This window comes from Globicephala melas, chromosome 20 (assembly GCF_963455315.2).
Source record: "Globicephala melas chromosome 20, mGloMel1.2, whole genome shotgun sequence".
Taxonomy (NCBI): Eukaryota; Metazoa; Chordata; class Mammalia; order Artiodactyla; family Delphinidae; genus Globicephala; species Globicephala melas.
In genome coordinates this window covers 31,608,991-31,622,580 of record NC_083333.1, presented here as the reverse complement: position 1 = coordinate 31,622,580, position 13,590 = coordinate 31,608,991, and the positions used below count along the sequence as shown (strand labels likewise).

The 13,590-nt window shown below is 54.4% G+C and overlaps 1 protein-coding gene across 1 annotated transcript in view; it reads right to left on the bottom strand.

The window, feature by feature from the left end:
* The window catches only part of CARD14 (caspase recruitment domain family member 14), a 14,111-nt gene extending 521 nt beyond the window's left edge, over nucleotides 1–13,590 (bottom strand). The window contains 15 exon segments of the mRNA XM_060291225.1: nucleotides 389–504; nucleotides 1,196–1,317; nucleotides 3,569–3,742; nucleotides 4,618–4,741; nucleotides 5,459–5,520; nucleotides 6,807–6,938; nucleotides 6,941–6,999; nucleotides 7,194–7,254; nucleotides 8,897–8,991; nucleotides 9,080–9,222; nucleotides 9,754–9,861; nucleotides 10,889–11,065; nucleotides 11,564–11,689; nucleotides 12,312–12,431; nucleotides 13,429–13,590. Coding sequence (XP_060147208.1) covers nucleotides 389–504; nucleotides 1,196–1,317; nucleotides 3,569–3,742; nucleotides 4,618–4,741; nucleotides 5,459–5,520; nucleotides 6,807–6,938; nucleotides 6,941–6,999; nucleotides 7,194–7,254; nucleotides 8,897–8,991; nucleotides 9,080–9,222; nucleotides 9,754–9,861; nucleotides 10,889–11,065; nucleotides 11,564–11,689; nucleotides 12,312–12,431; nucleotides 13,429–13,587 — 1,778 coding nt within the window. The 5' untranslated portion in view covers nucleotides 13,588–13,590.

Here is a 13,590-nt window from a genome sequence, read left to right as displayed (position 1 = left end):
TAGTTTATAACTTCGGTTCTCAAATTATAAAGGGGGCAGCAGGATATCTGGGCTTGTCCCAGCCATGGACCAAGTAGTGTTTTTCAGTCTCTGTCCTTACCTAACACAGATGGACTGTTAACTCTACCCCAGGAAACATGTGGCCTCAGCCGAGGTCAGTCAGGTTCTAGGGTCTCACCTTACTGTCCTCTGGGCTGCTCCCCGGGGGTGGGCTGCAGGACCTCTATCCTGGATGTTTTAGGGGAACTGCCCTGTGACACTTCCAAGGCTGGCACGAGGTGAGATCCTGGAAACCCCATCACGGGCTCTGGATGTGGTCGCCATGGGCCTTATGGGGAGTTCTGGTGCCCATTCAAACCTCACCACCAGCCCCCAGGTGTACACCTACTTGAATTTCTTTGCCACCTTCTCATTGATGGAGATGTGGATAATGATGGGGAAGATCTCCATCTTGTGCAGGACGCGGACACTGTCCAGCTGGACATCCAGGAGGGCGTGGGTGTTCTGGGGGGAGAGGGGAGGGAAGTGAGCCTCAGCCTTAGAGGAAGCGAGCGGAGCCCACACCCAGGAGTGACGCTGAGAGAAGGGAGAGAAGGGTACAGGCAAGACTGAAGTTTGTAAAGGAGGTGGGGAGAAGAATTCAGGAATGCCCTTTTGTATATGAGCGTGCTGGCTGTACAGTTTTGAAAGTTTCCATCCGTTTGATTTTTTGCCTGGGAAATCTAGAAATCAGAGGCCATCGGGATTGAGGGAGACTGCGTAGAGCTCAAATCCTAGGAGTTGGATGGCTCCATCTACCTCTGGGGTTGTGAAGGATGGGGGCCATTGTGCCTCTGACTCACAGCTGTTCCTGGCTGCTTTGTATCAACACAAAACTTTATAGTTCACAGTAAGCTTCTTTTCATATATTTGTTTGAGTCTTAAAACATGGAGTGTTATCTCCACTTTACTAATTTAGCAAATGTTTATTAAACATCTCCTGTGTTGAGGAAACAGGCTCAGGGAAGTTAAAAGTCCCGCCTGAGGTCATGTGGACACCAAATGGCAGAAACGGGGTTTGGTCTTTCCATGATGGAGCCAGAGACAAGATGAGCACCAACCTGGGGTGTCCAGGGGCCCTGGAGGTTGGCCTTTCCTTTTCCCACTGCTGTTATCTGAAGATGGAGTTCCTCACAGCCCCTACCCCACCCCTTACCTTTCCCATGAGGGACTCGACTGCTCTGCAGGTGACACAGTAGCGACCACCAGGTGCCTCCCTCTCCTGGATGATGTTCCCTCTCTGGCTGGAGGCATCATACTCCTCCTGGCTCAGGTATGCTGAAGGTGACAGTTGATGGGGATGTCACCCACCCAGCCGCTCTCCCAGGAGCCCATGCTGAACACCCATGGGTCTGCCCCCACGGACCCCCACCAGCTCTGGGGCAAGTTCTTCCTAGGGTGTCCTCTTTATAAACCTGACCCTGCTCTTCCTGCTTGGAAGAGTCCATGCCCTGTACATTCACCCGAAACCATTGGACACAGCAGGTGCCTAGCCAGTGCCAGGATGTGGGTGGATGGATGGAAGGTTGGGTGGAGGGAAGAGTGGAGGGAAAGAAGGAAAGACGGACAAATGTAGATAAACCCTTCTCCCATCACTTCCCAAGCTCCGAACTTACATATGCAACTTCTTACATCCAGAAATCCCTTAAATCCGTGGTTCTCAACCAGGAGCAATTTTACCCCCAAGGTGCACTTGGCAATGTCTGGAGACATTTCTGACTGTCACAACTGCTGGGAAGGGGGTATGCTCCTGGCATCCAATGGGTTGAGGTCCAGGCATGTTGCTTATCTGTGATGCACAGGAGAGCCCACAACAGAGGATGATCCAGCCCTAAATGTCGTGCCCAGGCTGAGAACTTCTGCCCTGTATAAACATGTTAAAACACACCCTGGGGCTTCCCTGGTGGCGCAGTGGTTGAGAGTCCGCCTGCCGATGCAGGGGACGCAGGTTCGTGCCCCGGTCCGGGAGGATCCCACATGCCGCGGAGCGGCTGGGCCCGTGAGCCATGGCCGCTGAGCCTGCGCGTCTGGAGCCCGTGCTCCGCAGCGGGAGAGGCCACAGCAGTGAGAGGCCCGCGTACCGCAAAAAAAAAAAAAAAAAAAAACACACACCCTGACTTTTCCCTTCTTCCTGAATAGCACCCAGTCTCCCAAGTGAGAACTGCACGTGCCCTCCTGCTAGCCTCCACCCTCCAAAGCATCACCAGATCCTGCAGACAGCTGGCAGACAGCTCTTGGGGCTGCCCTCTTCTCCCCACTGTGGCTTTGCTGTACCACCTCTGGCCCAGCCCCTAGCCAAGCCCTTCTCCAGTCCGTCTTCTATTCCACTTGAAAACGGGCCTGATTCAAAGATCGGGCCTGATCATGTCCCCTTGCCTACCACGTAACACGGCACGTCTGGGCACCCGCTGCCTCCCCATGGTGCCGTCTGTGCCTCAGTGCCTTTGTACACTCTGCTCCCTCAGCCTGGACTTCCTGGTTCTGCTCGCAAACTCCTGTCCTGTCTTGCCGTCAGACTGCAGCCCCACTCCCACCCCCTCCAAAGAATCCCTCTCTGGATCACTTGTGGAGCTAAGATGGGTCAGTCTGCCACGTCTTTAGGTGTCTGTCTCCAGAGGAGCAGAATAGACCCTGAGGGCCTCTTGGACTCTATCTCTAGCCCGCTGCACAGAGCCTAGCACACAGCAGGTGCTCACTGGAGGAACTGCGTGGGCCACACTTGCTTCTCTCTGTCCCCTCTGTGAACTCCAGGGGAGAAGGACAGGGCCCTATTCACTCTCAGCTTGTAGCCTAACTCTCTGAGGCAACCACCAACCAGTGATGGGTGGATGGAAGAAAGCCAAGGAACTAACTCCTGCTCTCCACTCTCCAACCAGCTGAGCCACCTTTCCTGCTGAGCAGGGCCAATGGGACCCAAGATTCCCACTGGCCAGTTCATCTCCACGGCCCTACACTGAGTGGCTTTGGGCAGGTGGATGGAGCCCTTTGGTTGTTTAACTCCGGTTAAGTACAAACCTATCTGCCAGCAGAGCTGCACTGGGTGGAATAACATACCCCCCAAATCCATGTTCATCTGAAACGTCAGAACATGACCTTATTTGGAAATAAGGTCTTTGCAGATGTGGTTAGTAAAGATGAGGTCGCACTGGAGTAGGGTGGCCTTAAATCCCATGACTGGCTCCTTGTAAGAAAGTAACATGAAGACAGAGGGACACGCAGACAAGGAGGCAGAGATGGGAGTAATGCAGTCACAAGCCACCAGCAGCCACCAGAGCAGGAAAAGGCAGGAAGGACTCCCCCTGGAGCCTTTGGAGGAAGTGCAGCCTGCAAAGACATCCTGACTTCAGACTTCCGGCCTTCAGAACTGTGAGAGTACACATCTCTGCTGTTTTAAGGCCCCCGCCCCGCCAGTTTGTGGTCCTTTGTTTTGGCAGCCCCAGGACACTCCTTTGGTCGTGCCGCCCTCCTGAAAGCAGATACTTCTCCTTGCCACCTGACAGTCAGGTGGGACTCCCAGGAGACAGCGTACCTGCTGGGCACTTCTTATACCCTTGGAAGAGGCACAGCTTCTCCATCAGGATCTTCCCGACCACCCCGGGCACGAAGAGCACTGGCCGGGGCCGGCTGGGCCTGTGGCTGTGCACCAGGGTGTAGGGCACCAGGGTGAAGTAGCTTTCGGCCCAGAAGCACACAGTGGAGGGGTCTGTGGGAGGAGGGAGCCATGAGCGGGCCCGGCGCCAGGCTGCAGCAGCCCCCCACTCCCAGGAAGGCCTGTGTCTGTTTGGCTCGCCACTGCAGCCCTGGCACCTGCAGTAAGTAACACAGGGCACGCTGGGCTCGCACACAACGCACCACGCCCTCCACACCTGCCCCGGCTGATTGCTTTGTACCTGTTGATTAGATTCCCTGTGCTTCTCTAGGATCAGCTTCATAGGCTGCAGTTTAAAACCTTTTCCTTGTTTGGCTCACAGGGAGGATAGAGAAACCATGTTCATCCTTGCAAACAATCTGGAAGCTTCCTGTGTCTTCTCCCTCAGCCTCAAGGGACACGTGATCCCAGTCCTTCCCTCCCTCTCTGGTCCCTGATCTCCTCTCCTGGTCATTTAGGTTATATTAGGCACTCAAAACACTTTTCAAGAAGAAAATAAACTCAAAACGATTTACCTTTCTCCAAGTTCACTTCTGCTTATCTCGTTGCACAGTTTTACCTGCTCAGGGGTCTGTGCTGTGCCGGCCTCTGTCACGGCCTCATGCCCACAGCAGTCACTCAGCAGTTGTCTGAGGGTCCACTGGTTTGTGCAGTGTTGGGCATTTGGAGAGTGTTCAGACTTTAATATTCTAAAAGGACTGCTGTCCAGATGACTGTACCAGTGGCTTCGGACAGTCTTATTGAGGCAGGTTACAGAAGTAGGAGTGTCAGTTAAAGGACATTAAAGGTGTGTAGCTCAGCTGCTCTCCAGAAGGGCAGGTAGACGTCAGTTATGGTTCTTAAAGACAGATTCTGGCCTAGATGAGTGGCATCACCCTGACCCAGCTCACCAACCACAGCAGCCTCCAAAGACCCTCCACCAGCTCCACCCGCCTCACCTTCTACCTGGCTTGGGTCCAACTGGCCCCCATCAAAGGATGACCACAGAGGGCTGGCCTTGGTTCTGTCCATACCGACGATGCGGACCAGCTTCTGGGCTCCCCCAGAAGGCTGCTGGACGAGGCAGAAGGGACGTCCCACGGGGCTGGGGGGCTGGCACCAGCCCCCCGTCGGCAAATCCAGGGTGGTCCCTGGACTCCCAGGCTGTGCCTGCTGAACAGCCAGCAGGCCCAGGCCCCATGCCAGGGGGTAGGTGACAGAGGGTGGCAGGAGAGGGTCCTCAGGCTGAGCCCCCCAGCCCCCTTCCCGAGCAGGGCATCCGTGGGAAGCAAGAGGGAAGAGTAGGGAACCCCCGGCCTGGCCCTGCCATGATCCAGGGGGCTGCCCTAGCGCCTTGCTCAGGGACCGCTGAGTGCTCTATGTCGGGAGAACCCAACAGTGCCTGGTCTCAGTGGGGAATAAGGATGGGGGCCAGATGGTAGGCAAATGGGGTGATGGAGGGAGCAAGACGGAGAGAGCATACATGACGTATCTGCACGCAGTAGAGGAGCTTGCAGGCTGGGTGGCACGCAGACCCAGGTGAAGGTTTCGAGGGCCCAGGGGAGAAACACGCCGTGTCACCTCCCTCAGGTTAGCAGCCTACACTTTCCACCTGGGACCCTCAGCCAGTACCCACCTGTCTTCCAGCCCATGCCAGGTGGGGCTGGGACCCTCTGGGTGGAAGGAGGGGTTGATTGGGCCCCTCCCTCCAGATGATGTGAGCTGGGAGAGAGAGGCAGGGCCCACCCGAGCGGGACCCTGCATCTAGGACCTGGGCTGACTGGTCCTCACCTTGTGGGCCATGGTGCTCTGATGAGCCATGTCCTGGATGAGGGCGATGAGCAGCTGCTGAGCTGTGAAATCAACAGGGCTCTCAGCCATTCATTTATTCCCGGTGTTGTTTTGATTTAGGAGAGTAGATATTTTTATAATAAGAAAAAAAATGAGATGTTTTTAACGCTATTAGAACTGAATTGGCCCCATTTGGATATCAGGACTGTCTCATAAAGGGGATCCGTTGCCTTAACCACAACATGAGCTGATAACTGAGAATCTCACGAGGACTGTTAGAAGTGTGACGAAGGGCTTTCATCTTGGGTGGACTGATGCTTACATCAGGAGCTCTGTGTGTGATCATTCGAGACACATGAGAACTCAGCTCAGCACACAGACAGCGAGAGAGAAGCCATGGGGCCCGAGGGACTCCTGACTGAGGGCTCAGCCCCTCCCTCTCCCTCTCAGCACTTGCCTTCACTCCCTACCCGCCCCCCTACCCTGGGAGGAATGAGTGACACCTGTTTCGAGAATTTCTTGCTTATTTTTTTTTTTTTTCTTTTGCGGTACAGGGGCCTCTCACTGCTGTGGCCTCTCCAGTTGCAGACAGAGCACAGGCTCCGGACGCGCAGGCTCAGCGGCCATGGCGCATGGGCCCAGCCGCTCCGCGGCATGTGGGATTTTCCTGGACCGGGGAAGGAACCCGTGTCCTCTGCATCGGCAGGCAGACCCCCAACAACTGAACCACCAGGGAAGCCCTTTTGCTATTCTTAAAGGGCCTAATGTTTAATAATTCTGCTTTTAGGCTACATCAAAGTCACCTCCCTGCCCATATGTTCACTTAATAATAATTCAGTTGTACATTTATGGTTTTTGCAGTTTAATGAATATTTTACAGTAAAAAAAAATTTTAGATGCCCCCAATGGTTAAAATGGTGAATTTTATAATGCGTATTTTACCACATACACACACAGTAACGATAAGATCATTACAGTAAAAAAAAAAAAAAAAAAAGCCCCACATCAGAATCTTATGTAGCCTATATCAGAAGATCCCTGGGTCAAGACTGCCGCATCCCCAAAGCCTTCTCAACTGGTGCATAGTCCAGACTACAACAGCTCACAGGCTCACCCTCCAGAGTTCAAGGACGTCAAGGTGGAGAAGGGTGCAGGGTTTTGATGAGAATCACCAGGACTCTCCTCTAAACACGTGTGACACTCTGCTTTACATCAGCCCAAGAAGGAGTGTGGGCCTATCCAATAATACATCTTTGTCAAGTTGAATCTGTGGCTTCCTGGGTTACCTGCCCCTCCCACTGACCCCACCCCTGAGAGGATCCTGGGGGCTCGAGGGTTGGTGCCGCACTCACCATCACAATCTGGGTGCCGGGGCACAAGGCCATCTCGTCTGCTGCGGAGCCCGGGGTGACCCGATGAATGTAGATGCCTGTGAGGTTCCCGCCAATAACGCTTATCTGCTCCAGCAGCGCGTCCCCCGGAAGGCCAGCACCGTGACCTGGCTCAGGATCTTGCGGGCTGGCCTCCGCCTCACCGGGACACTGTTGCAGAAAGGGAGGGGACAGAGCTCATGCATCCTAGAGCAAGAGGTCGGGCCAGGCCATCTCCCCATCTGCCCCCTCTAGTCCCATCGCTCTGGAATTCTCCTTCCCTGGCCTCAGAAAGGCTGGTAGTGGGGACACAGTCCTCACTCTGCTCTGCCACCTGCTGGCCCTGGCCCCTGCCCTCTGCTCACCTGGCGGCGAGGTGGAGGCCCCCAGAAGACAGCTGCAGGATGTTCTCGGACTCAGGGAGGTCTAGGAGGAAGCTACGGGCTTAGGCCTCGAGCCAGCCTACCCCTCAAGGTCACCCCCCTTCTGAAGGAGCTTTGGCTCACCCGTGCAACCTCAGTGCCACCACCACAGGCACCCCTACCTGTTCTGTCTTTTGCTGAGGCTGAACCTTCTCTTGCCCCTCCCTTCCTTGATGCGTAGAACCTTGATTCACCTCCCCTAAAATAGGAGTAGCTGGTGGAGAGCTGCATCTGCGAGAGTTTAACCTACATTGTGTCCTTTTGCAATCCTTGAATGAGTTGCTAGCATTTTACAAGATAGGGAATCTGGAATCTGGATTTCTGGCTTCACTTGAGAAATCAAATCTGGCATAACCCTGGCTGTGTATTTCTGTGTGGCAGCCATCGCCGGCACTGGCCATCGGCTGCCTCCTGTCTCCCCAGGCCACGCTGCTGACCAGCTGGCCATGGCAGGCCTCTGAGTTGACAATCTCCTAGGACTAGATGTCCCCAGAGTCTCTCCAAGGCCTGTATTTTATATGTGTCCTGTGAGGCAGATGGCACACCGCCCCCAGCCCAGGTGAGGCTGCCCTTCTCACCTCCTGAGCCTCTCACAAGAACCAGAGGGCCAACAGAGAGCTAAGAGTTGCTGGCTGCAGGCAGCCTGTGCCCAGCTCACAGGCAAACAGCCACTTGCGTTTACATTCAAAGCCAAGTGAAATTATACACTCCTGATGTATTTGAAGTCAATTCCACTAAAGTTATATGAACCAGGACATTATGCAGAATAATGACAAAAGGAAAAAAAAAAAAGAGCAATGACTCTTTCCTGTTCGTGCTCTTACATCCCAGTTGGTTATACCTGGGGTGGATCCTCTCAGTTGATCACCGTTATAAATAAAAATGGCAATGAATTTGCAAAAGGCAAGGTTTCTGGTCATGTGACCCACAGAAAGCCTGGGGCCATCTGTCCTAAAGGTGCCGCTAGGCAGAACAGCGTGGGGTACGCGCGCCCCTTGGTGGCCGTAGGATGAAATCTAGAGGGTGCTAAGCACCTACTGTGTGCAAGGCCCAAGGCTGGAGGCAGATGTGCAGTGCTGGCAAAGTAAGGAGGCTGCCCCTGAGGGGTCTGTGTCTTGAGAAGGAGGGAGGACCAGTTAAGTGACAAATATGAGGAATAAGCCACAGGAGAAATGGGAATGTCTCAGGTGCCAACACCCAGGAGAAATGTTCCTAGCAGGTGCCTCGGCCAGGAACAATGAGGATGGAAGCCTGTTGTCCTCTGAGATCACTGGGAGGCCCAAGTGTCCATGGGTCGGAGCAGGGAGGGACAGAGAGACGAGGTGTGTGTCTGGAGCTGTCTGAACATTTATGCCAAGCTGGATGTGGAGGCGAATGCAACTCCCTTAGCCTCCAGGTGAAAACAAAAGGACGTCCAGTAAGCACGGCACATCTGGACACTGGTTTGAACTGCCAGGTAGTCTGGATTTTCCCAGAGGCTCAGAGCAGGGCAGTAGTCAAGTTCGCTTCTCTCTGCCCATCCCCTGGACAGAAACTGGGGTGTCTCATCTACCTCCCTAAGATCCCTGTCTTCACTTCCCCGCCTGGCTCTGCCAGCCCAGCCCAGGGGTGGTGGGGTGGCTGCAGAGGTTGGGGGGTATGCTCACCTGCCCTGTCTACAATCTCGTAATCCAAATCTGCATCACCCTTCTTAGCACCCAGGGAGCCTCCCTGGTCCACCTCCAGGGTTTTGGGGCAGCCACTGAAAAACATAAGAAGATGGAAGCCAATGTCCCAGTGAGCTGCCAGGGGGCTGGAGTCATCCGATCCCTTTACCAGCCCCTCTCTACCTGAAAGACGAGGGGTCTTCCCAGAAGTCCTCTGTGGCCCGCTTGTACAGGAACTGCTGGCTGGGAGGCACAGGGCTGCTGGAGTGGAAGCTATCCACCAGCTCTCGGCTGGACGTGGCGCTCAGGTCAGACCAGAGCTGAGACTGGAGGAGGACGGGGCAGAAGTCACCACGGGGCTGTCACAGGGACGCCCGGGACACCTCTCCTGCTGCCATACTGTGTAAAGAGTATAATGATGATAAACCACAGCCTCCCACTGACAGGGCAGAGGAGGCAAGAGGGAAGGGAGGGAGGAGCAAAGAGCCAGGCCACATTAATTGAGCACCTACTATGTGCTGGGCACTCTATTACCTACCTTCTATATTTTATATTGCTTAGTTCTTACGCTAAATCTACACGGTGGGTAGCGTTGTCCCACTTTACATATAAAGCAACTGAGCCCCAGAGAGGCCAAATTACTGGCTAGTGAGGGTCACACGCTGACGGGGTGTAAACATGCAAGATGCAGAGTGTGGCATTGGAGAATGCAGGTGAAATGTGTAGATCCAGGTGTAGCCCCTCGGTTCACTTAAGAAGCATTTCTGTAGCATCTACTATGTGCCAGACCCTCTTCCGTCCCGATAGACGAGGGTGCACCTGGTCTGGTCCCAGCAGTGGCAGAGGAACTGGCATACCTCAGAGGAGCTGCCGTCACTGTCGTCCCACGGGCAGAGGGCAAACATGCGCACCAGCCGCTGCTTCCTCTTCGGACAGGGCTCCCTGGCTCCCGCCTCCTGCTTGGGCTGCCAAAGACCCAGATAGGCTGGTTAATTCAGGAAACGTCCTTTGGTTGCTCTTGGGGTTTCTACCAAGTCCCAACCCCTGTCTCCAGCCTCCTGAGTGGTTTCCTTTCATTGGCTTCAAGGCAAAACATTTATGTCCCCTCCTCCCAGCCTGGGACACCCAGCACTGTGGGAACTGGCCACCAAGGGGACATGCAGCAACCAGCTTGGTGACTGCATTTTATTCCTTTTGGATAATATCTGTTATTTTTTCCTGGTTATACAAATAATACATACTATATGTATAATATATCTAAACATACTCCGCAAAGAATATTGGTGGGGAGGAACAGGCTGATTAGAGAAGAAAATAAAATTGACCCGTCCTCCCACACTCAGAAATAGAACAGCTAGCAGTTTGTCTGTCCATCAGTCTTTTTTCAATACATATGTATATTTTTTGAACATGTTTGATGTGGTAAGTGGGTAGGAAAGAAGGGCTAGGGCCCCTGCATAGGGAGGGGAGGGTCTGGTTGTGCCTCACCCAGGTCCCTGGGCACCTCTGAAGAGTCTTGCCCACCCACCAGGGTGCCTTGGACCTGGAGCTGCCAGCAAGACCATAATTAGAGGTTTTACAGTAATTTTAGTTCTTTGAGAACATAGCTCCCTCCAGGTCTATCACTCAGCTCTCAGATAGTTGACTTTCAAGCATCCCAGGAAGGCATCATCCACCAGAGCAAGTGGCTGCCTGCACAGCTTCATATGCTGCCTTCTTTCTTCATCAAACACCACACATTACAGACTCCAGAACCTTCCACTAAGCTACCCCTTCTATGACGTGCATAGTATTACCATAAAAGGAAATGCAGAAGGAGACTCAGCCTGCCCAGCTGGGTACCTTCAACCTCTGACCACACTGTCTGCTCACGGGAGCCAGCGTGGTGGATGGAGCTGAATCCGGTGGTGCCAGCAGGGCCCGTGTGGCCGGCTCGGTCCCACCCCGAGCACACCCTGCATCCCCCCCCGCCCCCCCCCCCACCCGCCTCACCTGAGCAGCAGCAGAGCTCACCCCTGGCAGCGACTCGGCCTGCACTTGTAGCCGCTGGACCTGCTGGCGCAGTTCGCAGACCTGGTCTGTCAGCTCAAACACCTTCCTGCGGAGTGCGTCCTTCTCTGCCAGGTTCTGAGAAATCTCCATCTGGGATCCATCCCTTGCTGAGTAGGCCTGCGAGCCGAGATAGAGCGGATCGACGCCCAGAGGATAAAGAGGCTGTGCCGCCACCACGCAGAAGTCCAGCTAGAGAAAGCCCCCCGTTTCTGGCCCGCGGTTATCCTGGACTTCCCCTGTGCGCACCGTACACAGCTCATTCTGCAGCTTACCACCATTTACAGCTCACGTGTGTAGTTCTAGTAACACCCAATAGGTGGGGTGCACACAAACACGCCCTGTTAAGAGTGAAAGGAGGGAGGACGCTGTACAGCAGGCATGTCAGGAGATGACAGTCAAGGGGAGTCAAGAAACCTCCCAGGGATCGGGAGAGACATCCCGAGTCTGGAACCTGCTGCCATCGAGGGCGGTGACCCGGCCGGCCAGCCCTCGGCCACACCCAGAGGGGCGGGGCCTTCCCGAGCCTCCCGACCTCCCGAGACTCCGCCGGCGCAGCACTGTTCTCGGAGCCCCTCAGCCCGTCACCCCGGCCGGCCCCTTGCCTCTCCCCGGTACCTGGTCCCGCTCCTTCTGCAGCTCGACCACTTGGCTCTTCAGGACGTTCATCTTCTCCCTGTACATTTCGCAGTCCACCTTGGTTTTCTGGAACTGGAGCAGGGTCTGCTCCTTCTCTTCCCAGTACTGAACGGAGGGGGACAAACATGGCCCATGAAGGTCAGCGGCTGTGAGGGCGGGGCTGAGGATGGGTGGTGGGGGAGCCTCGAGGAGAGGGAGGGGGGCGGTTCTAGAGGGGAAATAAGGTGAATTCACGCTCATTTCTTAAGTGCTGGATTCCACGTGCATCTACAGAGTTGCGGTGTTGATTATATTTTAATTTGGTCATCAAAATATGCATGGGTGCTGCATGTCTATTTGTGTTTTGTTTATTCCATGTCCCAAAATGCATAAATATTTTCCCTCTACCTGCCTCATTCTCTTCCACTGTCTCCTTTCTCTCATCCTCCCCTTGCCTTTTATAGCAACTAAAGAAATCCCTGGCTCTCACCCTGGGGCCCCTATGCACTTGAAATCACTCTGTGTTCTAATCACTTGTTTGCCTGACATGTTTTCTCCCCACCCCACAAAGTAGACGTGACCTCTAGTCTTTGACTGTGAGTTGGTGCCCAATCTAGTTTTGACAAAGGAATCAACGAACAGGCCCATGCATTCGTTAGGCAAAGCTGGTCTTAAGCTCAGTGTGGATTAAAGAATCTCCTTCCTCACCCAGGCAGCCCGGCCCCTAAACACGGCCCAGAAGGGTCACCTGCTTTCGCTGTCTCTCAGCGGCCATGGCCCGCTCCCTCAGAGAGTGGATGCGGTTCACCAGCTCCTGCCTGCTCTCCAGGGCCTCATCCAGGTTCTGCTCCAGAATGTCCTTCTCCGCCTGGTGCAAAGAGAGGTCAGCCCAGGGACCCTGACCTCCCCAAAGGCCTGCCCCTGGGGAAGCATCCCCATCATCTCGTCCCAAGGATAGGAGGCTGGAAGCTTCAAGGATGGTGGTGTGTGGGCAGATTTAGCCTTATTACCGCACATCAGGCAGGAAAAAAGGCAAGGTCAGCAGTTAAAATGGAGAACATGCATTTCAGCTCCACGTGTGCATGGCTAGGAAACAAAGTACAGGAAGCTGAAAGCCTCTGAGGGTAGCATAGCACCTCCACTGTTTAGGCAGCTTCAGGCTGCTCCTTCAACAAATCCACAAGCAGAGCTTCCAGGAGGCGGAACACCAACGGGTGGGTCATTCCCCGCTCACGCTCACTTTTATGAGTGATGGCACAGTTCAGGCCATGGGGTGGCAGTGCCAGGCGGCGGCCTGCCCCACACCCCTGAACGTCTATTGAAGGACTAGTTCAAAAAATAGATATTTATTGATTGAAAGGGACTGGAGAGGAGAGGCAGAGGGCTTGCATAATTCCAGGGCTTTGGCATCACTAACTTCTCTGCATCCTACCATTCCCCACTCCCCCATGCCTGCGTGGGCAGGGTGCCAGAATATTTTGCAGGCAGAAACGTTGCCCTGCTCCCACAACCTTAAGCTAATTCCATCAATTATAATCAGCCTCGTCTATTCCGAACAACAGGGCAGCAGCAAACCAGCTTAGTAAGACTTTCGAATATGTGTGCAACAGCTATCAATTCTGCTAACATTTGGGGGCTGGGAAGAGTGGGAATGAGGGATGCGAGAAGGAGCCATGGAGATGAGTCACTAGGTTTCATCTCACCCAGGTCTTAGCCACACCTCAATAGAACCACTTGTCAGAAATCCCACAGTCTGGAGGCCACAGGCCAAGGTCAAGGACACTCCCCGCTGGCCACCAGGGAAGGAAGCTGAATCTTGTGGGGACCAGGGCAGGAAGCTGACCCTTGGAGGCCCCAGGACCCACCAGGCTGAAGGTCAGGGAGCGGAGCCTCTCATTCTCCTCCTTCAGGCGGCTCAGCTCCTCATCTCCAGGCTCCAGCTCATTCGTCATCTTCAGGGACCGCTCTCGAAATTCCCGCTCACAGGAAGAAGACATCTTCTCTCGCTGCAGCTCTTGCTTCATCAG